General features: G+C 46.6%; 1 protein-coding gene across 1 annotated transcript in view; it reads left to right on the forward strand.

The window, feature by feature from the left end:
* The window catches only part of A2ml1 (alpha-2-macroglobulin like 1), a 34,840-nt gene extending 11,023 nt beyond the window's left edge, over positions 1-23,817 (forward strand). The window contains exons 8-28 of the mRNA XM_075981972.1: positions 144-293; positions 814-1,008; positions 1,856-1,952; positions 2,231-2,345; positions 2,699-2,927; positions 3,455-3,581; positions 5,118-5,239; positions 5,716-5,767; positions 6,369-6,452; positions 9,353-9,529; positions 9,688-9,769; positions 10,052-10,208; positions 12,299-12,373; positions 12,725-12,887; positions 13,975-14,186; positions 19,062-19,277; positions 19,569-19,696; positions 19,861-19,951; positions 20,834-20,902; positions 23,014-23,116; positions 23,777-23,817. Of these exons, the coding sequence (XP_075838087.1) occupies positions 144-293; positions 814-1,008; positions 1,856-1,952; positions 2,231-2,345; positions 2,699-2,927; positions 3,455-3,581; positions 5,118-5,239; positions 5,716-5,767; positions 6,369-6,452; positions 9,353-9,529; positions 9,688-9,769; positions 10,052-10,208; positions 12,299-12,373; positions 12,725-12,887; positions 13,975-14,186; positions 19,062-19,277; positions 19,569-19,696; positions 19,861-19,951; positions 20,834-20,902; positions 23,014-23,116; positions 23,777-23,817 (2,685 nt within the window). The remainder of the gene's footprint in view (positions 1-143; positions 294-813; positions 1,009-1,855; positions 1,953-2,230; positions 2,346-2,698; positions 2,928-3,454; positions 3,582-5,117; positions 5,240-5,715; positions 5,768-6,368; positions 6,453-9,352; positions 9,530-9,687; positions 9,770-10,051; positions 10,209-12,298; positions 12,374-12,724; positions 12,888-13,974; positions 14,187-19,061; positions 19,278-19,568; positions 19,697-19,860; positions 19,952-20,833; positions 20,903-23,013; positions 23,117-23,776) is intronic.
* Positions 23,818-24,947: the final 1,130 nt, after the last annotated feature.

Raw genomic sequence — 24,947 nt, forward strand, 5'->3', positions numbered from 1 at the left:
AATAAATTATAAAAAATTAGAAAGTGATCTAACAGTGATGGAATAGGTTAGATCCCAGGCAGAGGCCTGCTGTCTGATTATCCGGGTCCCATTGCTTCCCCCACTGTCCGGGCTGATCCACTGCATACGTTTCTCTTCCCCAGGTCTCCATTGGCTTCTCCCCTTCCCAGCAGCTCCCAGGAACAAAGGTGGAGTTGCGGCTGCAGGCAGCGCCTGGGTCCCTGTGTGCGGTCCGGGCTGTGGATGAGAGTGTTCTACTCCTCAGGCCAGAGAGAGAGCTGACCAACAGCTCTGTGAGTGGGTGGTCTGGGGACTGGGCTGAGGTGGTCTGGGGCAAAGGAGATGGTGGAGAGAATGGTTTAGCCGCATTCGAACACGGCAGTGGGCAGGGGTCCTGGGGAAGTAACACCCCAAGGAAAGGTGTTAGAAAAGCTGCCATTTGAAAGTAGAGCCCTGTGTGGGGGCACACACCTGTAAAGGCAGCACTAGAAAGGCTGAGGCTGCCAGTTCATAGCCAGCCTGGGCTCTCTAGTGAGGCCAGGAAGGAAGGAAGGAAGGACAGGAGGAAGGAGGGAAGGACAGGAGGAAGCAAGGAAAAATAAAGGTATTTGAAGGACATAGTAATATGGAAGCTAAGAAGGAAGAAGGGTGAATCAGAAGGCATGAGGCCCCGGGAAAGTGCCATGGAGGTTACGGCAGAATGAGTAGAAGAATCTGTACAAGTGAAGCGAGACAGCATGAGCCGTGGGGCAGAACGGGCGTGGCTCCCACCTGCCGTACTGAGTAGGTCTTGTTCTCCCCACCCCATTGCAGGTCTATGGGATGTTTCCATCCTGGTACAATTTTTACCCCTACCAAGTCGCTGAATATGACGAGTGCCCGGCACACAGCCCATGGGACTTTCCTCGACCCCTCTCCGATCCCGCGCCCAGAGAGGGACTGAGGAGTCATTCAATCATCTGGAGACCCTGGCTCTCTGAAGGTGTGGACCTGTTCAGCTTCTTTCAGGTAGATGCCCTGACACTTTCGCTCTTAGGAAAACCATGGTTGTGGGAACAGGGGACAGGAACGTCACATCTAAGAAAGCAGAGTGGCTCGCGTGGGCACTGGCGGGAAGGAATGTGGGAGAAGCTCTGATGTGTGAGATAGTCTCTCTAGGCTCTTCTGTCTGGAAAACTTGTCTGTGAGGCTGTTCTAGAACTCTCTCCATGGCCCTCACAGGTGACACTTGAGAAGGGACAGTGGGGGGGGAGGGGTAACCCAGAGGTCTGTATTGTCACATAAAACAGTTGATAGGTGTTTTAAAAGCAGGGCTTGGGACGATGTGTGAGCCAAGTCCAACCAGGAGATGTCCGAGGTCATGTCTCCACGACTTCTTCTTCTGTGTGTTCTTCCTAATGCTTGCCTTTCCGTAACACTGGTATTTTTGTAGAACTGATTAATCTGGTATGGTCTCGGCCCTCAGAAGTCAAATACTGAGGACACAGTGACATTTGGGAGAAGCACAAACATCTTTATTTTTAATGAACTTAAGATTGAGCTAGTTAGGTCCTTTGAGTCACAATGAAGTCTCACAAATTGTTATCTTCCTTTCCTTGTGTTTTGGGGGATGGGACTCAAGGCCCCGAACGCCACTCATGTTTTCTGTCACTGAGCTGCACACCCAGACCACAAGTGACCTAATGAGTCCGGTCTCCACGGCTGAACGCTGGGTGGTAACCGTTAGTCTCACCATTAACAACAAAACATATTTGGATTCGAACCTTTGAGGATTGATCTCCTTGACTGTAGGTCGGGTGGTAGGGTATCGACACCTTCACAACCGTCATTTGTTGGTCTCTTTGGTGCTTGTCAGGACATGGGCTTGAAAATTCTATCAAATGCCAAAATCAAGAAGCCAGTGGACTGCAGCCGCCACCGTCCACTCTACAGCTCCACTACCATGGACGGAGGTAAGCTGCTGGCCTAGGGCTCGGAACTCTGAAAACCTCTTCTGTCACCTCAGATTGGTTTCAGAGAGTCTTTCCAGGAAGAATCTTTGAAGCCTGGGTCCCTTATCTGTCCAGTCTCTGGTCTCAGCTCTCGGTACATACTTCCCCAGTGACCTTTCTACCTCTCCTCTCCTTGGCGGTCTTTTGCTTTGTATGAGTTCTCTAGTTTGATTATGAATTTCTTACTAGCAGTCTCATGAGTCTTTCGTTTTCCAAATTTGTCTTCTAAACCTTGTCAGCAGGTGGCAGTGTTGCCCGGGAGGCTGAGTTCGCATCGCCTTCACCGCAAACAGAGGGTTCTCCGGTCCGCCAGTACTTTCCAGAGACCTGGCTGTGGGAACTGTTTCCGGTCGGGTAAGGGATGCTAGAGACCGCAGAAAACTCAGAATCGTCATTTCAAAAATCTCAGTGTCAGGAACTCCTCCCCCAGGGTCCCCAAACAAGCACTCAGAACAGACTCATATCTCACACCCACGTCGTGCAGACAGCATGCTCGCCCCAAATGCACACTGATGCTTAGACTACGTGCCGGTTTTGGCAAGCCACAAGCCACAGAACCATGCCACCCCTTCTCCCTCCCGTATATGCACACCTCCCTCACCTGGGGGACTCACACCCAGTGCAGGCGGCTCTCCTTTTCCGTTTGCAGATCAGTTCTCTCGAATGCGCTCAGCTCTCGCGCCTCACTCCGGTTCTTGTGTTCCCAGTAACTCAGGAAACAAGGTGGTCCAGGTCACAGTTCCTGATACCATCACTGAGTGGAAGGCTATGACATTCTGCACCTCCCAGTCCAGAGGCTTTGGCCTCTCCCCTACTGTTGGGCTGACCGCTTTCCAGCCGTTCTTTGTTGACCTGATGCTGCCTTACTCAGTCGTTCGTGGGGAATCCTTCCGTCTTACAGCCACGGTCTTCAACTATCTCAAGGATTGCATCAGGGTAAGAGGGGGGCTGCCAGAAGCAGTACAGCCCTGTAGGCCCACCATGATTGGAAGCATGCCAGACTTCCCCGGGCGATGCCTTGTGGGTGTCACAAGCCCTGAGTCCCTAAGTCACTATCCCCTCGCCTCCCACCCCCCTTCTTTCCTTCCTTCATACTGTGGGTGGAACACATGGCTTCAAACACCCTGGCCAAATGTCTGACCACTAAGCTACATGCCAGAACTCGTTTGTTTGTTTATTTATATGTTTATTTATATGTTTTTTCTTTGACAATTCCATACATGACTTTATTTTGGCCACTCCCACCTCCCACTATCCTCTCTCACCCTATCCCCACCTCCCAGCCTGCTTTTATTTTGAAATAGAGGCTCTCAAAGTTGCTTCCCTTGGCCTTGAACTCACACTCTGTAGCCTAACCGGGGCTGTGGACTTGAGCTTCCTGCCTCAGCCTTCCAAGGCGTTAGGGTTTCCAGGCCTGCACTCTCGAGCTCCACTCTCGTGCCTTTTCTTTCTTAATCGTTCAGATTCAGACTCACCTGGCCCCGTCAGACGAGTACCAGGTGGAGTCCAGGGCAGCCGGTCAGGCCTCCAGCTGCCTGTGTGCCGACGAAGCCAAGACCTTCCACTGGGACATCACGGCTGTCAGGCTGGGTGAGAGAGGATTAACTGGCTGGGGAGCCAACAGGACCCGAGCCCTCTGTGTTTCCTTGCCACATTCGCTTGTTTCTGCTTTCCTCCTGTTCTTTGCCTCCACCCGTTCCCTTCTGAGGCTGTGTGATAAGTCAACAAGCAAAGGCTCCACGAGACGAGCAAACAGATGAGCCCAGTCAAGACTATTCCCAATGTGAAAGGAGAGCTTCTGGTATTGACAACAGGACAAGGACCTATTGTGGGACAAACACTGTTCCGACTACTTTAATATACACACCCATTTTTAGAAAATAATTATGTTTATGTGTATGTGCCAGAGTACACCATGTGCCGTGTGCATATAGGAGCCTGGGGAGGTCAGACGAAGACATCACATCCCTGGAACTGGTGTTATACATGGTTGTGAGTCACCATGTGGGTGTTGGGAACTGAACCTGGGTCCTCTATGATAGCAGCTGGAGATTTTAACCACTGAGCCATCCTTCCAGCCCCTGTACTAACTCATTCAATCTTTATACCAACCCACTGGCTGTCTCTCATGGAGTAAATCCCCACAATCAAAAGATGGCCTTTTGACTTAATGGTTATAAACTTTTGGAAAATTTAGTGGGTTGGAAGAACAAATGTTTACTTGTTTATACACTGTCACATATATTCTGGCCTGGCTTCAAATTTACTATGTAGCTGAGGATGGTCTTGAACTCCGGATCCACGCCTCGAGCTCCCGAGTGCTAGGTTTATAGGCATACGTGACCACACCTGGTTTACGTGGCACTAAGGTGTGTCATGAAGCAGTCAAGCTTCAAACCACAGCTGTGGGCTCACCTGAAGACTTGAGAGAAAACCTGCTTACTTCAGAGGCCCGGTTTCTGGCAGGTTCATGGACCGAATGCCACGTTCTTAGCTTCAGCCGTGAGCTGCAGCCTCAATTCCACATCTGACAGGGGTCTTCTCTGGGCTGCTTTACCTCAAAGCCTCTGTTCTCTGGAGCCCTGGGCTGGCAAGTCTGCACACCAGAGAAAACCTGTGGCCTTTGTGTGACAATCAGAAGGGCTAACCCATTACTTCTGCTCTATCTCATCACTAAAAATAAGTCACTTGGGGTCCTGCCTCAATGGCAGAGTGATGGCCTAGTTTATGTTACAAAGCCCCCAGTTCCACCCTCAGCACCAAAACCACGCACACACATACACACACACACACACAACCAACCAACCAAACAACAAAAAGCCACCCTACCTTACTCAAAGGAATCACTCAATCCAGCCCACACCCAAAGGAGGTAACCATCAAACTGCAGGACTCCCGCACCTTTAGAAGTCTCCTTCCACACTGCCTCCCCATCCCTGGCATCGCCTGGGAATACCTGAGAAGTGCAGAATCCAGGCTGCACCCCAGGCCTCAGAGCTAGAGCTTGCCCCGTGACAAGGTCCCAAGTGATGGTTGGGCCACACCAGTTTGAGAGTCTCAAGGGGGAGAGGCCACGCTGGCCCCTGGTTGTTATGCTGACACTGCCCTTCCTTTACCTCCCCTCAGGTCATGTCAACTTCACCATCAGTACAGAGATCGTAGACAGCAATGAACTCTGTGGGGGCCGGAAGGCGGTTGTCCCTAACATAGGCCGGAGCGACACTCTCATCAAGCCAGTCCTTGTCAAGGTGAGCATCTTTCAGAATGGCTATCACAGGCGGAGGCAGCAACCGCCTAGGATGCTCAGTGCCCCACCCTGCCAGTCAGATTCACAGCCCTCACACTCTCCCTCCAGTCTGGAAGTTTCTGTGTTCTCCTCCGTTGGCCCTTCCATCTCAGCGGTTTGCCTGACATACATGGCCTGTGGAAGCGCTCAGTGTGATGCGAGGCTCAATGCAAATACTCAGATGAGCGTTAGCTTCCCTGATTAGAATTCGTGATCTCATCAGAAGCTTTTCTAACCCACGACAAACCCCATTGTTAGCCTTGCTTCTAAAAAACTTTCCTTAAGGTTCCTCTAACCATAGGCTGTGTTGGGAAAGGGTCCGTTCTTTTACATTCTGAGGGTAAGTGTGGGAGCTTGAGGAAGAGCCTCCCCTCCATCCTCCCTCCTTCTGTTCCCATCATGCTGTTCACCTGATACTCACTCCGTTGTACCCTGCAGCCTGAAGGCGTCCTTGTGGAGAAGACTCACAGCTCATTGCTGTGTCCGAAAGGTGGGTGGACCCGAGAGGGTGGCTGGGCTGATGTCCTTAGGGCAATAGGTGATTCTCATACACAAAAGGAGTCTGCTGGATGTGGTAGCACATCCTACAATCCCTGTCGAGTGCAGAGGCAGGAAGATCTCCACGAGTTTGAGGTCAACTTGGTCTAAACTGGGAGTTCCGGGCTAGCAAGGGTTACATAGGGAGAGACCTTGTCACCAAAACAAAACAACCAAGCAAACAAACAAGCAAAGCAGAGGCATGTGCAGGACTAGGAGGGAAAAGGGAGCCTGGGCTGTTACCCTTGCTAGGATCAAGGAACTGAAGGGCAGGGTTTGAAGAAAAGGAAAGGAAAAGAAAGGAAAGGAAAGGAAAGGAAAGGAAAGGAAAGGAAAGGAAAGGAAAGGAAAGGAAAGGAAAGCCTAAGAAGCATGTGTATGGCTCCTTGAAATTTATTTTCAGCAAAACACCACTGTGAATCATCTTAAACACTGTTGCATAGCACCCATAGGATGTGCTGGAGAGTATAGGGCCTAGGAAACCCTAGATCACAGAACTCGCTTCAGAATCCCATGGTTTTCACCACCATGTCACCTTTTCTCTGTGGTCACAGGAGAGGTGGTTTCGGACTCTGTCGCCCTGGAGCTCCCTGGGGACGTGGTTCCCGACTCTACCAAGGCTTATATTACTGTTCTGGGTAAGCGGGGTGCTCGGACAAGGTGGGTTAGAGGCTGCAGCGGCGGAGTGTAGACAGCGTGGGGATCTGAAGCACCCCCAGTCTGAAAGAGGGGAAGAAGAAAAGCGAAGCCTGTTTAAGAGCAATGCCCCAGATGGGATTACAAATCTAGTTTCAAATGAAGGTGTTGTTTGAGGCTGGAGTTTAAGAACACATTCTGCTCTTCCAGGACCAAGCAACCATGTCAGTTGACTGAAACTTGCTTGTAACTGTACTTCCAGGGGATCTAGCACACTCTTCTGGCCTTTCAAACACACACACACACACACACACGCACACGCACACGCACACATTCACACACAGAGACACATACAATAAAAACATATATCATTTTTTAAAAATGAAGGAATCGAAGCAGGATACAAATAAAATCTTTTAAACTATTAAGTCACTGGGGCGGGAGGAAGCTTGCTGTTACAGATGCTGGATATGTGTTTGGGCTTAAGGTATCAATAACCTGGGTAGAGAAAAGATAAAATGTTTGCTACAGCCATTTATCAAAGAAGCATCTGTGTTCAGCTCAGAAGGTAGCAGCCGTGTTTGCACAAACTGCACAGCGCACTTCACTCCTTTGGGAGAACAGTGGAAATGAGACGTGGAGTTTGATGCATTCATCTTGCCCCTGAGCCCCTATGTGACCTGGACACGGTCACAGATAACCCCAGCCTTCCTTCCCCTCTGTGAAACAGTGACAGTGACCACCCCTCAGGACTGACACAGGACTAAGATATGTGATGTAGAGCTGTCACTCCTGGGAGGAGCCAGGGACTGGCCAGTCCTTTCTTTAGTCTCTCACCTCTACTAAGATTCCTTCCAGGTCACTTTCCCTGTTGTGACTGTGACCTACCAGTAACTCAGCTACTACATTCATTTCCTCCAGTGTATCAGTCCATGAAATTTGTCTCCACCCTGAGAACATGGATCATTTCTTTTCCCTTTCTGTCTCGAACAAATTCCTTTAATACAGTCTGATGTCGAGTGCATATTTATAGATTTGAATTGAATCTAATGTGTAAAACACAAGTGAGTCATAGTATTCTGCTAGTGGGCTTATGGGGTGTGTGCTATGTCAGTAGGCGTAACTTGGAGAAAGTATCTGTGTTGTGTTTGTCAGGGAGAAATGTGCCCTTTGGGAGTAAATCTAGGTGCAGTTGAGGAGCTTAGGTATTAAGACTAAGTATGGCAGGTTTGGTATGCCACTCACAACATCTCTGGCAACATGTAAAACCCCTGTACTCCCTAAGACGGCCTGTGTGCTTTCCGGAACTGCTGCCTTATTATGCCCAGTACTAGAGAACTGTGTTAGACTTGTTGGCTTGTAAGATATGTGACTGTTTTCTAATGCTGTCCTCTTGACTATAAACCCCAATGCTGTCCTTGTGACTGTGAACCCCTAAAGCTGTCCTCTTGACTGTGAACCCTTAATGCTGTCCTCTTGACTGTGAACCCCTAATGCTGTCCTCTTGACTGTGAACCCCTAAAGCTGTCCTCTTGACTGTGAACCCTTAATGCTGTCCTCTTGACTGTGAACCCCTAATGCTGTCCTCTTGACTGTGAACCCCTAAAGCTGTCCTCTTGACTGTGAACCCTTAATGCTGTCCTCTTGACTGTGAACCCCTAATGCTGTCCTCTTGACTTTGAACCCCTCTTGCTGTCCTCGTGACTGTGAACCCTTAATACTGTCCTCTTGACTATGAACCCCAATGCTGTCCTTGTGACTGTGAACCCCAATGCTGTCCTTGTGACTGTGAACCCCTAATGCTGTCCTTTTGACTGTGAACCCCTAATGCTGTCCTCTTGACTTTGAACCCCAATGCTGTCCTTGTGACTGTGAACCCCAATGCTGTCCTTGTGACTGTGAACCCCTAATGCTGTCCTCTTGACTGTGAATTTTTAATGCTGTCCTCTTGACTTTGAACCCCAATGCTGTCCTCTTGACTGTGAACCCCAATGTTGTCCTTGTGACTGTGAACTCCAATGCTGTCCTCTTGACTGTGAACCCCTGATGCTGTCCTCTTGACTGTGAACCCCTAATGCTGTCCTCTTGACTGTGAACCCCTAATGCTGTCCTCTTGACTGTGAACCCCCAATGCTGTCCTCTTGACTGTGAACCCCCAATGCTGTCCTCTTGACTGTGAAACCCTCATTCTGTCCTCTTGACTGTGAACCCCTAATGCTGTCCTCGTGACTGTGAACCTTTAATACTGTCTTCTTGACTATGAACCCCAATGCTGTCCTTGTGACTGTGAACCCCTAATTCTGTCCTCTTGACTGTGAATTTTTAATGCTGTCCTCTTGACTGTGAACCTCTCATGTTGTCCTTGTGACTGTGATCCACCTTGGTTTCCTTGTCTTGTCTTATGTGTATCTTGTTTTTCTGTATGGATGTATGTCTGTTGTCTGGTACCCCAGAGGTCAGAAAGAGGGCATCAGATTCCCTGGAACTGGAGTCACAGATGCTTGTGAGCTATTATATAGGTTCTGGGAACCCAGCCCAGGTCCTCTGCAAGAGCAGTTCTTAACTGCTGAGCCTTCTTTCCAATCCCTAACTGTGAGCTCTTAAAAAGGTAGAAAATAGGGTAAACTTGCAGTTTCTCCCTGGGACACACAGCAAGTTCTATTATGTGTTTGAAAAAAAAAATCACAAGTCTTATAAATTCCTTCTGTCCAGGTGGTGCTAGCACATGCCTATAATCCCAGCACTCAGGAGGCAGAGACAGACTGAGTTTGAGTCCAGCCTGGTCTACAGAGGGAGTTCCAGGACAGCCGGGGCTACACAGAGAAACTGTCTTGAAAAAACAAACGAAACTTCCTCCTTTCCTTTTTAATCCACATCCTTTATTTCTCTACCTGAATCGCAGGAGACATCATGGGCACAGCACTCCAACACCTGGACGGCCTGGTGCAGATGCCCAGCGGCTGTGGTGAACAGAACATGGTCATTTTTGCTCCCATCATCTATGTCTTGCAGTACCTGGAGAAGACAGGGCTGCTGACTGAGGACATCAGGTCTCGGGCAGTTGGCTTTCTGGATGTAGGTAAGTTAGACCTTGCTTCCTTGGACACCCTTCTGGAAGGCTTACAAAAGGTCGATAAGCTATGGAGAAGTTTAGTCTCCAAAGTGCCCGCATCCTTGCAAATCTTGACGATGTGAGTTGAAGTTGCCACGACATCTGAAAACACATTGTTTCCTCAGGGTACCAGAAGGAACTGATGTATAAGCACAGCAACGGCTCGTATAGCGCCTTTGGGGAACAGGACGGAAATGGCAACACATGGTAACATTGCCTGCTTCCCGACAGGTTCCATACTCCAGAACCCAACTCTTGACCACCCCCTCTCCTCCCTCTCTCTCCCTGCAATCCCTTCCTCTTGCTCTCAGCCTCTGTCCTTCGATACTGCTTAGTTTTGCTCATACCTGGTCAAGTCCCTTACTCTTTTCCCCAGGCCTCAGTGAACCCTTTTCTAGATTTCCAAGGCACTGTGTCTTGGCCTAGAACCAGAACAAAATGGAATTGTGTGCCATCATCTGGAGTGGTTTTTTTTCTTCCCTCATGTAGGTTGACCGCCTTTGTCACAAAATGTTTTGGCCAAGCTCAGAAATTCATCTTCATTGATGACAAGAACATCCAGGATGCCCTCAAATGGATGGCAGGAAACCAGCTCGCCAGCGGCTGCTATGACAACGTGGGAAAGCTCCTGCACACAGCTATGAAGGTGGGCGCGGCCGAGGGGCCTGCACCCCCCTTCCCCACTCTCCCCACCCCCCACCCCCGTGTCCGGGAGTACCGTTTTAGGTCTAGCCCTGCTGTGGGTGGTCCTGGTCAGGTGCATTCCAGTCTGGTCTTCAGTCCTAAGGTCTAGAGAATGAGAAGTCTTCAGCGTCCTAGGGTTCAGATGGAGGGCATCGGCATCAGCTGGGAATTCGTCTGAAATGTAGATCCTGGCTCCCACCCAAGACACCGTGAGTGGAGACCAGGAGTGAGAGCCGACGGCCTGTGATGATCTCATTAGAAGCTGAAGTTCCAGACACTGGTCCAGGCAGTCTCTTGCTAGTGCCTCAGGCCAGAAGCAAAGTCATTTCCCAGTGTCTTTTGTTTATTCTGTACCGGGTACTATTCTCAGTACTTGTTTGATACTGAATGTTTATAACACATCAGTGAGCTAAGTACCCGTGTGCTGCTTTTCATCTCATTCACAAAGGCCCAGAGATGCAGTAAACGCCCTGTGCTGTAAACCAGCCCCTAAAGGCACTGGCCCGGCCAGGCCCTGACCCCGCCCCAGCCCTTGTTGCCTCTACTCCTTCTGTTACCGACTTTTCCTGTTGCTCTGATACAATACCCAACAAAAATTGTGTAAGGAAGGAAGGGTTTAACTTGGTGCACGGTTTGATAGAAGAAGCTGAGGGAAGTCATGGCATGTGAGCTTGAGGAGGCCGTAGGTCACATTGTATCTGCAATCAGGAAGCCGAGAGACATGCGCACTCGTGCTTGGTTCATTTTCTTCTTTGTTTGCAGTCCGGAACCCTAATCCATGGACTGGCTACACTCCAGGGCTCTTCCCACTGTAATTATCCTACCTAATCCCTCACAAGCATGCCTAGAGGCTTATCTCCCAGGTGACTGTGTATCTCCTCAAGCTGGCAGCTTAACCCTCACGCTCCCCAACACAGGGCAAGGTGCGAGCATGTGGAAGAGCTTGCGTATTTCACAGCATACCCAACGAGACAGACGTGTACTGACTTTCCTAGCGGAATGGTTCCCGTTGCTATTCTAAGACCTGGACCAGTAATCCCACACATCAAAATCACATCCTCATGCCGATGTCTGTGGCTGTCTGCTTTCTGCTGCTGTGGGAACTTAGACGAGGAGAAAATGTTTTGTTTTAGCTCACGGTGGCAGAGGTTTGAGTCCATAGTTGCTTGGCCCCATCACTTCAGACCGGAGTGGAGGAGGGAATCCTCTGGGACAGTGGCTTAATGGAAAACAGGAAGCAGAAGCACAGACAGGAAGGGAAGGGCCCTGTTGTCCTCTTGTAGGGCACACAACAACCTAACTGCCTCCTACAGCCCACCCCCTAAAAGTCCTGCCACCTCCCTATAGCACCACAGGCTGGGGACCAGGCCTTCAACACATGCACCTTTATTCTGGGGTGCTGTTGGCGTGTGTCTCAAGACACACAACAGGAGCTGACCAGAACAAGATCCCAGGGTTTTGTTTTGTTTTCTTTTGTTTAAATCCTTCTTTCTAACCAGAGCCAAACAGCCCATTAAGAAACTCATCATAGTGGTTTGGCATGAAAGCCCCCGTTAAACTCCGTGACTGTGAATTCCAGACTTAGAGAGTTTTAGCTATGTACCCGCGGACAAGCCATTTCATGTTTTTAAGTACTTATTTTCTTATTTATGGAATAAGGATAATTTAGAATCTGTAGTTTCTCAAATTTCCGAAGCTCTTTCTAGGAACAATGTTGTGCAGGGAAGGCTATACTTAATCTTCCCTGGTTCAAGGGCTGGGCTTGTGTTCCTGGTGGTAGTGGGTGGGGGGGCATTTCCTGTGAGAAACTTATTCCTCCACCTCTAACCTCTAATCTAGCTCCTGTTAGATCTTCTAAGTGCCCACCTAGCTGGCAGTCTCAGGCTGTCTCCTCCTGTGGCTTCCATTGAAGTCTTGCCTACCTCACTGTGTGTCCTGTGTAGGCAGAGCTGCAGAAAGTGCCAGTGGAGACGATTTCTTCCCGCAGCCTGCACACTGTTCTCCGAGGTGTGGGCTGCAGCTCTGAAAACCCGTTTCCCTGATTCCTCCTAGGGTGGTGTTGACGATGAGGTTTCCCTGACTGCATATATCACAGCTGCACTGCTGGAGATGGGGAAGACCGTCAACGTGAGCTCTCTAAATCCTTGTCTTGTCTGCCCCTAGAGACACTATTCTTCTTTGCCCCTATTCACCCTGTCATTATAGTTTATATATTAGTGTGTGTGTGTGTGTGTGTGTGTGTGTGTGTGTGTGTGTGTGTAGATTAGAAGACAACTCGTAGGAGTTGATTGCCTGCTTTTACCACATGGGCTCTGGATACTCAGGTCATCAGGCTTGGTGGCAAGCGACTTTATCCTCTGAACCCCTGGTCCCCACTGTTCACTCTGCTAAAGTCAAGGAAGATCCGATGACACCCTTATTGGCTTCTGTCTTATGAGAAATGCCTTATGAACTCAATTGTTCCTCTTGACCTTTTAGGACCCAATGGTGAGACAAGGTCTGCAGTGTCTCAGGAAGTCTGTGGCCTCCACCCGCAGCCTCTACACCCAGGCCCTGTTAGCTTATACCTTCTCTCTGGCTGGAGAAGTAGAAACCAGAAGTGCCCTTCTTCACAAGTTAGAGCAGCAGGCCACTGTCTCAGGTGTGTGGGTCTTGCTAGGCATTCTTTGGAATTGTTGAGGTGTGCTGTGAGTCGACCATCACTTTCTGTGCCGTCCTCTGCCTCGTCTATGCTCACACTCGGGGGTTCTTTTGGTAGAAGCTGAGTCTTAAGCTCATCATTGGGAGTTTTGAAAGAAAGTCCCTTTAAGTCCCCAAAGACATCACTGTATATTTGGAACATGGGAATGTATTTGCTGAAGTTGGCCAGATTCATTGGTGTCATAGATTATTGGTGTTTTGGAGATGTTTGGTTGGATATATTTAGAAAATCTGTCTTGTTCGTGACTCTGGTTGACAGTGGGCAGGCACCACCTGTTCCCCGTGAGATTGATTTATTGCGTTTGTCTCTTTTGTGTTAGTTTGTATTGTAGTTCACATGTTTTCTGTTTTGTCCTCCCTGTTAGATGACCTCCTTGAGCTAATCAGTATCTCAGCTTCTTCTAAAGTAGTCTCCTTCCACTCTTTATATCCATGAATCGTCAAGGTTTATTTTTTTCCCCATATTCTACCTAATTGCCCAATTATTCTATTTGATGGTCCTCGTTAGCATATTTTCTGCTGTGATTCCTTAGCATTCATATACATCTCTTACCATTTTTGTTTTCAAAATGGTTAGCCTTTGAATGAGGAAAGTAAATGATGAAAAATTACTGAAATCTTGTTCGGCAGCAACAAATACCCTAAGCACATAAAATTCTTATAAGAAGTTTTTTGAATTAGCACCAGATTACTTATTTGAATTAGAACCAGAACCTATAAACTAACAAGAATGGCCCTCACGTATTTCTGCGGCAATAACATTTATAGAGCTTCTATCTTCACCTTAGGGAATTATGTGTGGTTGTGTGCACATATACATGCACGCACACGCACACACACGCACACACACACACACAGCACATGTACTCAGAGCTAATTGAATCAGCTGATTCTGAGAGGTATTTTCTAACCCGTGACTGATTCTTGGCTGACACTTCTCCACTTTCAGGTGTGATGTTTACTAAGTGAAAATGGGAACATCTGTCAGCTCTTGGCATACTTTTGCAGTGATGCTTTCTTCTCTATAGGTGATTCCGTTCACTGGAGCCAGAAACCTGCTGTTTCAGATGCCAGTCCTTGGTCTGAGCCTAAGGCGGTGGATGTAGAGCTCACAGCCTACATACTGTTGGCCCTGCTCACCAAGGACAGCCTGACCCAAGAGGAGATAGCCAAGGCCACTGGCGTAGTTGCTTGGTTAGCCAAGCAACGCAATGCGTATGGGGGCTTCTCTTCCACTCAGGTGAGCAGCTGACTTCTCTGGCATGGTCAGGTAAACTGTAGAGATAGAGAAACATCTTCCTTGTCCTCTGGGTCCTTATAATCTTAAAGAAATGGAGAAAAAGTATATGGAAAATATATGGAAGGGTTAATGAAATCAGGTCATGTGAACATGTTTTAAGATAAGCCTATCAGAACCTTCCACACAGACACTCTTTTGTTTTGTTTTGTTTTTTGGAGACAGGGTTTCTCTGTGTAACAGCCCTGGCTGTCCTGGAACTCACTCTGTAGACCAGGCTGACCTTGAACTCACAGAGATCCGCCTGCCTCTGCCTCCTGGATGCTGGGATTAAAGGCGTGCGCCACCACACAGACATTCTTAAAACAGGAAAGAAAGTCTTTATTGCTGGCTGGCAGCTGTACTGGGAACTTGCCCAAATCCTGCCGCTCTGAACCTTACAGTCCTCTGTCATTTATGTACACAAACCACATCCTGGTTGTCACAGTAAGAAGCAGAACTACAAAAACCAAAAAGCAAGGTCAGTATTTAGGGGCTTTTCTGGAACTAAGAACTAGGTCTTTGATAGATTAGGTCTTTATTTCCATTTCAACATGTGTGTGGGGCCTACATGCTGGGTTTTAAAATCAGAATGGTGTCTCTAACATGGCGTCAGTTATGTTAAAGTCTGGGGGCCTATTACAATGTGAGTGATACCAGATGCATTTGGTTTTCTCTTTGTAGAGTATTTTTATATGTGTGCTGGTTAGCTTTTGTCAACTTGATACAAGCTAAAGCCATCTCGGAAGAGGGATCCTCAACTGAGAAAATGCCTCCATCAGATTGATTTGTAGGCAAGTCTATGGTGCATTTGTTTGTTTAATGTTTGCTGTGGGAGGGCCCAGCCCACTGCAGGCAGTGCCACCGTTGGGCAGGTGGTCGGTCCCATGTGATATAGAAGAGCAGCTTGAGATAGCCGATGGCACACATCTTTACTCCCAGCCTTCAGGATGCAAAGACAGGAAGATCTCTGAGTTCAAGGCCAGCCGGGGCTACAGAATGAGTTCTAGGACAGTCAGGACTACACAGAGCAAAACAAAAACAGAGAGAGAGAGAAGAGAGAGAGAGAGAGAGAGAGAGAGAGAGAGAGAGAGAGAGAGAGAGAAGAGAGAGAGAGGAAAGATATGTTCATTGGCCTCTGCTTCAGTTCCTGCCTCCAGGTTTCTGCCCTGCTTGACTTCTTGCCTCAGTGATAGACTGTAATTTAGTCATATAAACCAAATAAATCCTTTCCTCCTCAAATTGCCTTTGGTTATGGTGTTTATCACAGTGGGAGAAACCAAAGTAGGACAGCGTGTAAATAGGAATAGGACATTCATAATTATGGCAGAATTTATTTGTTAACAAATTATAAAGCCTATTAGGGGATCTGTACATATAAAAATTGAGGGTTCATGGACATGTTCCCTTCTCCTATTGCAAGCATTGGAAAGTTAATAAGATACAGTCTGTTATACTGTATCTTATACCGGTATGTATGTTTATACTGTAGAAGGAAAGCTAGTCACATTTCATACAAAGGAAGGAGCGCACATCTTTAGTCCTAGTACTGGAGAGGCAGAGGCAGAGGACTGATCTCAAGTTCGAGGCCAGCCAGACCCTGTCTCAAAATAGCATATAAATGGAGGATCTGAAATCAAACACCATAAAGATGAAAACTTTATCAAATTTAATTGAAAGACTCTCTGTGTGTATGTGTGTATGCATTCATATCATCAACTTGAAAGCTAAGAGTGGTCTTCGTGTGTGCAGGTGTGTGGTGTGTGTGTGTGTATGTGTGTGTGTGTGTGTGTATGCATTCATATCATCAACTTGAAGGCTAAGAGTGGTCTTCGTGTGTGCAGGTGTGTGTGTGTGTGTGTGTGTGTGTGTGCCTATTAGAGCAAGCACACTACCATTGAGCTACGTGCTCAGTCTAGACTTTAAAAAACAAAACCATTTTTCCAAGAAAGTGATTAAAAGAGAGGATCTAAGAGGATATATAAATTTTGGTAGGCAACTACTAAAAAGAAGAAGAAATGATGTGAACAGAGACAGCAGTCTATAAAAATGCAGATTGGCTACCGGGAGAACTGGTTTAGCCGGAGCCAATGGGAGAGGTCAGCTGGAAACCAGAGAAGCTCATATGATGGCGGGGCTTGCATGGCAGGTTTCAAGTTGGGACGTAATTCTGAGAAGTTAATGGTGGCGCGCTTTGACCTTTAAACGTTACTTCAGAAAGGCTAACCTGTTGTTTGGTATGCAGGGTAATTCAGAGGAAAGAAACCCAGATCTTGGGAGACCAGGAGACTGTTTCATTGAACTAGGAGAGAAGCAGAAGGAGATAAAGAAGAGAGGTAGAATTTGTGATAAATTTGAATATATCAAAAATTATCTTAGAGTTTAGGGTGTAGATCAGTGGTAGAGCACTTGCCTAGCATGGGCCGGGCCTTAGGTTCAATTTACAGTGCACTCATTATACATGCATACAAGTACACACATGCACATATGTGTACTGCACATGCATACAAATACACACATGTACATATGTGCACTGCACATGCATACAAGTACATAATGCAGATATGTGTACTACACATGCATACAAGTACATAATGCACATATGTGTACTGCACATGCATACAAGTACATAATGCACATATGTGTACTGCACATGCATACAAGTACATAATGCACATATTGCACTGCACATGCATACAAGTACACACATGCACATATTGCACTGCACATGCATACAAGTACATAATGCACATATGTGCACTGCACATGCATACAAGTACATAATGCACATATGTGTACTGCACATGCATACAAGTACATAATGAACATATGTGTACTGCACATGCATGCAAGTACACACATGCACATATTGCACTGCACATGCATAACAGGGTAGTTAGTCATTACTACATTGTTCTGAAATTTAATTAAATATTTAACATGTAAAAATTACTTGAATGAAGAAGAAAATGTATTTCTTGTCTTTATGGGAATTACAAATTGATTCATTAAAATTAGTGTCAGGCTGGGTGGTGGCACACACCTTTATTCCCAGCTCTTAGGAGGTTGAGGCAGGTGGATTTCTATGAGTTTGAGGCCAACCTGGTCTAGAGAATGAGTTCCAGGACAGGCTATGTTTGTTTGTTTTTTTTATTTTTTTATTTTTATTTATTTATTTATTTTTTGAGACAGAGTTTGTCTGGGTAGCCCTGACTGTGTTAAAACTCTCTCTGTAGACCAGGCTGGCCTTGAGCTCCCAGAGATATGCCTGCCTTTGCCTCCTCATCCTGGCAGTAAAGGTGTGCACCAACAACAAACCAATTTAATGTTTTTTTTTTTTAAGTACTGTGCCTCATTTTAGAGAACTTTGCTTGTTTTTCTTTTGGGGATTGAAAATGGTTTTTATGCCAGTCGGTGGTGGCACATGCCTTTAATCCCAGCACTCAGGAGGCAGAGACAGGTGGATCACTGTGAGTTTGAGGCCAGCCTAGTCTACAGAGCGAGTTCCAGGACTGGCTCCATAGAAACATAGGCTACAGAGAAACCCTGTCTTGAAAAACCAAAAAAGAAAGTTTTATTTATTTTCAACTTTTGCTGCTGGGGATTAAAGCCTGGGCCCTGGGCCTGCTAAGCACACAGTCTGCCAGTTGGCTATACCCCAACCCTTCATGGAAATTCTTGATCAGGAAAGATGTCTTCTTGCCTAGCCCTAAGTAATTATAATACATATCAATATCTTGTCAAGAAGTGAGAGAAGGCTTTACAACCATCAGTGACATGTACCTGTCAGAATTGTTTCTCACGAAAATCCTTGGTGATTATAAAAGGCCTCTCTCTTTCATACACACACTCACACACACAATCACACACATATACATATACACACTAACACACATATACACAATTACACACACCCCAAATCTTAGCCAGTGGGAAGGTCCTTCTGTTGAATTGCTTCAGTGTGGGGAAGCAGTAGGGATCCCATGGCTCCAGCTCACAGAGGGTAGACAGAGCTTTCCAGTGGATGCTTGTCTGCAGCCTCCACAGGGCTGCCCCACCCTCCCACTTCACAGGGCAGTAATGCAGTAACTATGCATGCTCTTTTGCTCTCTTCGGGGTATGGAAAGTGAGGCTCTTTATTCTGTGATATGCATTTGACAGTGTCAAGTAGGTAGAGATTTTTACAGTAGAGAGCAGAACATAACAGTTTTCCTGGGCATTCCATTTTCTCCCTCTCTATTGTAATTTATATAATTATTTTTTTAATGAAAAGCTTCAAGCTATAAAATACAATGTTCTCTTAGTGACAGTATGTCCTATTCAGAGCTAAAGAAAAGGTAACGTGTGCTCAGTGGCTAAGAAGCCTTGGACTGAGAGAAAGGATTGTCAAGGGTCCTGGTACCCTCTCCAACCAGATGGAGGTCATCGCACAGATGACTGCAGAATGAATAACGGCAGAAGGGATGTGTTTTCGAGGACCGTCAAGTTGTCGCTAGCTCCTCCAACAAGAGAGCTAAGGAATGTACAACGAGCCATTATCCACTTGATTCTAGAAATAACCCTTTGAAGCTAAGTTCTGTTTCTAAGCATGAATTCACCGGAATGGCCAGATGGCCCAATGCTGTTCAGTAACAACCTGCTACTGATGATTTCCTATATGTATGTGTAAGTTGTCAGAGTTTCCGCATCAGCCTCTCAAGGAGAGGTGAATAAGTTCTCTGTGTGCTTGGGAGTGCTCTCACCCAAGCCAGCTTCAGCTACTGGGTGCTGGTTACAGGGGTCCTTCAGGTTAATTTGCATGACTCATAGAACAGTAAGCATGTGCTTGTTTTACTCCAGGATACTGTGGTTGCCCTCCAAGCCCTTGCCAAATATGCCGCCATTGCCTATGTGCCATCTGAGGAAGTCAGCGTGGCTGTAAAATCCACTGAGAATTTCCAGCGCACTTTCAACATAGAGTCTGCCAACCGACTGGTCCTGCAGCAGGAGGCATTGCCCAGCATCCCTGGAGTGTACACTGTGGAGGCCTCAGGCCAGGGCTGCGTCTATGTGCAGGCAAGTAGAGGGCCAAGAGGAAGGAGTACAAGTGAAAAGAGTGTCGGAATATTCTCACCCCAAATACAAATTCTCAAATCCCCACTCCCTCCCTCTCCTTTGTCCCTCCTCTCCCTTTCTCTCCTTTGGTATCTCTCCCTCCTTCTTTTCCCTCCCTCCCTCCCGGCTGCCCTTTCTCCCTTCCTTGGTGTGTGTGTGTTGTGTGTGTGTGTGTGTGTCCCTTGATGGTAGTCTGAGATACACAAATTTGAAGTCCTTCCTTATTCTGATCTGGCTATCTCTTTCCACTAGGTGGTGTTGAGATACAACGTTATCCCTCCTAAAGTGCCGGAGACTTTTAGCCTTCAGGTGGAAACAGAAAAGGCTAGTTGTGAAAAACTCACTTTGCCTCGATCCTTGACTCTCACTGTTCATACCAGGCAAGGAAAACTGGGGGCACCTGGGTCTTGGGAGCTGAATTTGTGTGTGGAGGGGGTGGGTGGAGTGGGGGTACACCTATGCTCCCACACATGTGTGTAAGGATGTAGAGTGTAGCAAGAGTGGAAATAGTAGTTGACCCAAGTCTGCTTCTTCCTGCCCCCAGTTATGCGGGGAGCCGCAGCTCTTCCAATATGGCCATTGTGGAAGTGAAGATGCTGTCTGGGTTCAGTCCCGTGGAGGGCACCAAGCAGTCAGTAAGTGGCTTCTGTTTCCTCCATTGAACTCTCTTCGGAAACCTAACATTACTGATGAACCAAAGTGTAGTGAAGTTGGCATCATCCTATATATCTATGTACAGGCATCATCCTATATATCTATATACATACACCATCCTATAATCTATAAACATGGATCATCCTATATATCTATGTACACACATCATCCTATATATCTATGTACAGGCATCATCCTATATATCTATGTACACACATCATCCTATATATCTATGTACAGGCATCATCCTATATATCTATATACATACACCATCCTATAATCTATAAACATGGATCATCCTATATATCTATGTACACACATCATTTTATATATCTATGTACACAATCATCCTATAAACATGGATCATCCTGTATATCTATAAACATGGATCATCCTATATATCTATATAGATACATTATCCTATATATCTATCTACACACATGCACACATTTACAACTCAAGTTCGGACCATCTGAAAGGGCTTTTGAGGTTCCTCAGATATATAAAATGGAAGCAGTAATGATCTTAGTTCCTATTCAATGCTAAGGATGGAACCCAGGGCCTTGCACATGCTAGGCAAATACTGTACACGTGGCCTAGGTGTCTCGCTTTCTTTATTCCGGAGCACTTGAAACTGGCCAGGAAAAGAGCAGGGTCATGCGGGCCATGTACAACAGTATGGAAAACATACTGGAATTCAAAGGCGGGGTGAAAAGAAAAAAGAAGACATATGTGTTAGTACATATCTCATGATAAAACTGAAACGCTGCGAGTTTAAAATTGAATAAAAGGCTCTACTCCAGGGACAGCAAAGAGCCTGGTCCTGCCTCCTCATCTCTTTCTTTCCTCCTTTTCAAATCTAGCTTCTGCAGCAACCCTTGGTGAAGAAGGTCGAGTCCGACAAAGACACACTTAACATTTACCTGGAGGAGGTAGGTGTTCAGAACTAACCCGAGAGCGGGACTGTGCATGCACCCGCAAGTGTCCCTTCAAATCTGCATGTCTTAGCATCACACACACCGACATGCAGGACCTGGGAGTGCACAACGTGAGAGGAGGCTACTCCATGATGGTGCACCAGGACACAGGTGGGGCCCTACAGACAAAGGTCCTCCCACGGGTTGACATCCCGAGCTGTCTTCATCGTTTGAGATTTCTAGTAGGCGTATTCAAGAAACGAAACAGAATATGATGAGAACTAGCTTGTAGCAAGTGGTAGAATATCACCGATCCTTGGGCACTTTGAGCTTTGTGGAAATGAGAAGTTAAATATAGCATGTTGATTTTAATTAAGCTTAAAAGCACAGTAGATAATATGAACATATACATGTATTGAGGTCTCACTTTTCACTGGCAACAGTTCTAAATATTTTTACAATCTTAAAGCACTTAATGATTTCAGTAATTCTGTGAGCTAAGTCCGTAGCTCAGTGGTAGAGTGCTAGGGATTGACTCTAGTAGACACAGTTGAGAAAATTTTAGCTGGGTGTGGTGGCTCACACCTTTAATTCTAGAACTTGGGAGGAAGAGGCGGATGGATCTCCATGAGTCCGAGGCTAGCCTAATAAGACTTTGTCTCAAGAAAATGTTTTATAATTTAACTTTTTTTCCTTTTTTTTCTTTTGTCTTTTTTGAGACAGGGTTTCTCTGTGAAACAGTCCTGGCTGTCCTGGAACTCACTTTATAGACCAGGCAGGTCTTAAACTCACAGAGATCCACCTGCCTCTGCCTCCCAAGTGTTGGGATTAAAGACATGGGCCACCCCCCCCCCCAGCTAAATTTATATTCCTCAACATTTCAACTCTACAATCTACTGAAACTAAAAATGAGATATGTATTAATGAACGCCTATGTATATGCATCCATTTCTGCACCTTTGTGTTCCAGCATGTGTTTTAGACTGTCAGCCCGCCTCCATTCTTTCGGTCAGTTTCAAATGCCCAGTAGCCACAAGCAGTGTTGCGGCTCTAGATTATAATGCATGCTTAACCTCAAAGCCTTTAACCACGCTTGCTCTGAACCCTTGGTTTTGGCTATTGGTTGTGTAGCTTTGGGCAAACTGTTGAAAATCTGTTTCCTTAGCTGTGAAATGAGTTATTGGTAAAAGACAGATAACTCTATCTGCCCTAATACTATTTGGTTTTTATTCATTTACATGCAGTGCTGAGGGTTGAACCCAGTGCCCTACCGCTGAACTACATGCTAGGCCTGTAGTGCTTTTGAGAGGATTAAATGATTTAGGGTTATAAAAGTATTTGAAAGTGTTCCTGACACAAAATAAGCCCTCGATACAGAATATATGTCCCTATTATTTTATTTTAAGGCTAAGATTAGCTTTAATTCAACTTGTTTTTATTTCAATAAAATTAGAAGTTCCCAAGGACCCAGTAGCAGTCTAAAATCTGATGTAGCTCTAATTCTCATCAGATCTTGTTCCACATAGGGAATAAGGTTATCTTTATTTTATAGCCAACAGAAAAGAATGTACCAAACGAAAATTTACTTTACTGTGAATATCCATGTCCCATTTCCAGCCCTCTGCCCGGCCTGTCCATCTTTCAGGAAGACGCATTGGTTTGTTTGCTTGGTATAGTCGTAGTGCAGAGGGTCACACCCACAGCCACAGGTGTGCTCAGCAAACATCCCACCGCTGAGCTAGACGGTCCTCCTTTTCACTTTAGTCTTCTTTTCCTCCCTCTTCTCTTTCTCCCCCCTCCACGTCTTCTCACTGAAACAAGGTCTTGCTGTGTGGTGCAGGTGTGTGTCACCATGCTATCAGGCGTGGTTCATTTTAGTTGTCTACTTAAAATGTAGTTTTTGTTTCGTGTGTGTGTGTGTGTGTGTGTGTGTACCATGTACCTGTGGGTGCCCGTGAAAGCTAGATGGGTGCGCTGAATCCACTGGAACTGGAGTGGCAAGAGCCTGTGAGCCAGCCACCATGGGTCTGAGACCCCACCTCAGCTCCTGAAGAGTAGCAGGGCCTACCCGCTGAGCCGTCTCTCTGGCCCCTCATTTTAATGAGCTTGATCTGTGTGCCCTACAGCTCAGTAAGAGGACACAGACTTACACTTTGACGATCAGCCAAAGCGTGCTGGTCACCAACTTGAAACCTGCAACTGTCAAAGTCTATGACTACTACCTGCTGGGTGAGTCCTATGTGCATCTCCCAACATGGTTTAATGGCGCTCTTTATGGCCTCTGGCTCTTAATTTTGCAACCATTCCTTCCCAAGACAAGCAGCATGCAATCATATTACCTGACCTAAAACACTTTTTAAAAGTCACCTAAAAACCTAGAGATACATCTTACCAGTAGAATGTTTGACAAGCATTCACAAGACCAGCATTGGGGGTGGAGGTGGGGGGCGGGGAGAGGAGCCAAGCACAGTAGTAGATGACTGTAATCTCAGTACTTTGAGGTAAAAGCAGCAAGAAAGATAAGGGCTAGCTTCAGCTACATAGAGAGTTTGAGGCCAGCCTGGGCTATGCAAGACTCTGTTTCAAAACAAACAAATGAAATAAAATCAATAAATAATCAAAGCTCATCTGCAGAAGGGGTCCTTTCCATGCCATGATCTTCAGACCAAGAGAACACAGCAAACCACTGTTCTCAAGGAGCTGATGAGAGCTGACATTTCCAATGTAATTAATAATTCACCGTAGCACAGTGTTAGTGATCGACAGTACCTGTAACGCTAACGTGCTCATGACACACAGAGACATCCGGACGTGGGTAAAGCAGAACTTTGACCTCTGAAGGATCACCTCTGAGTTCCACCAAGAGTAACATGTCAATTCATTTCACAGATGAGCAGGCAGTGACCCAGTACTCTGACCCTTGTGAATGAGGTAAGTCCAGCAGGGAAAGAAGTCCAGTTGGGGTGGAGTGGAGTGGTGTCATGCAGAAGGAAGAGGACTTTTGGGCAGGGGAGACTCTGGGGAGAGAATTCTCTTTTGAGATATTGTTATTGTCTTCAGAAACTTCTTTTGGTGAAGTGTGCTTCCATGGGGGTCTTACTATGTGACTCAGGCTGGCCTTGAACTTGAAAACTTCCTGTCCCAGTTTTCTAAGTGGCATACTGTCCTAAAGTCTTGAAGAGAGCACGATGTGTCCATAGCTCACATCAGAAAAAACTAACAGTGGCATTTGTGTGATGTTTTCTGTCTGATTATCACTGCATTGTGAGGGTATGTTATGTATATCTGCTGTCTGTCTGTCTCTCTCTCTCTTTCTCTGGGGGGGATGGGGCAGAGGACAACCTTCTACCTTATTTTTTGAGACATGTTCTGTCATTGGCCTGGAGCTCACCAGCTAGTCTCAGTTGGCTAGCCCACAGACCCCGCAGACCCTCCTCTCTGTACCTCTCCATCTCTGGGAATGCAAGCGGGCAGCGCCACACCAGTCTGTTTTCACATGAATTATGGGAAATGAACCCAGTTCCTTATGTCTGAAAGGCAAGTGCCTTGCTGACGGAGCCATCCTCACAGCCTCCTTGTATGATTTTTCAAAACAATTTATTTTTCTATTGGCTTAGACAATAGGTGGATTTTCCCTAACTATTTCTACGTAATATATCTTCATTGTATAAAAATACTGAAACAAAGAACAAGGCAGACAGAGAAAAGTGAGGGAACAAGAGTGGGAACGAGAGCCCTGGCAGGGCATGGTCCTAGGTCTTAGGAGAGCATCCTCGGTGAATAAGCCCTTCATGTCTTGTGCTGCTTACTCGCTTGCTTGCTTGCTCTTCAGGATAGAAGCTGGAAGGGGACCAAGCTAACCTTGCTTGCTTGCTCTTCAGGATAGAAGCTGGAAGGGGACCAAGCTAACCTTGCTCTGGGACACTGGACATCATTTTGCCTCCTGAAGCGGAGTTCATTCGATCACACTGTTTGATTCTCTGATTGGCTAGTGGATGGGTGACAGATGAATATGCCTGAACCTCAGGTGCTCTGCTTTCTTGTAGAGAGGCGGGGTATG

The sequence above is a fragment of the Microtus pennsylvanicus genome, chromosome 8 (assembly GCF_037038515.1).
Source record: "Microtus pennsylvanicus isolate mMicPen1 chromosome 8, mMicPen1.hap1, whole genome shotgun sequence".
In the NCBI taxonomy this organism is placed as follows: Eukaryota; Metazoa; Chordata; class Mammalia; order Rodentia; family Cricetidae; genus Microtus; species Microtus pennsylvanicus.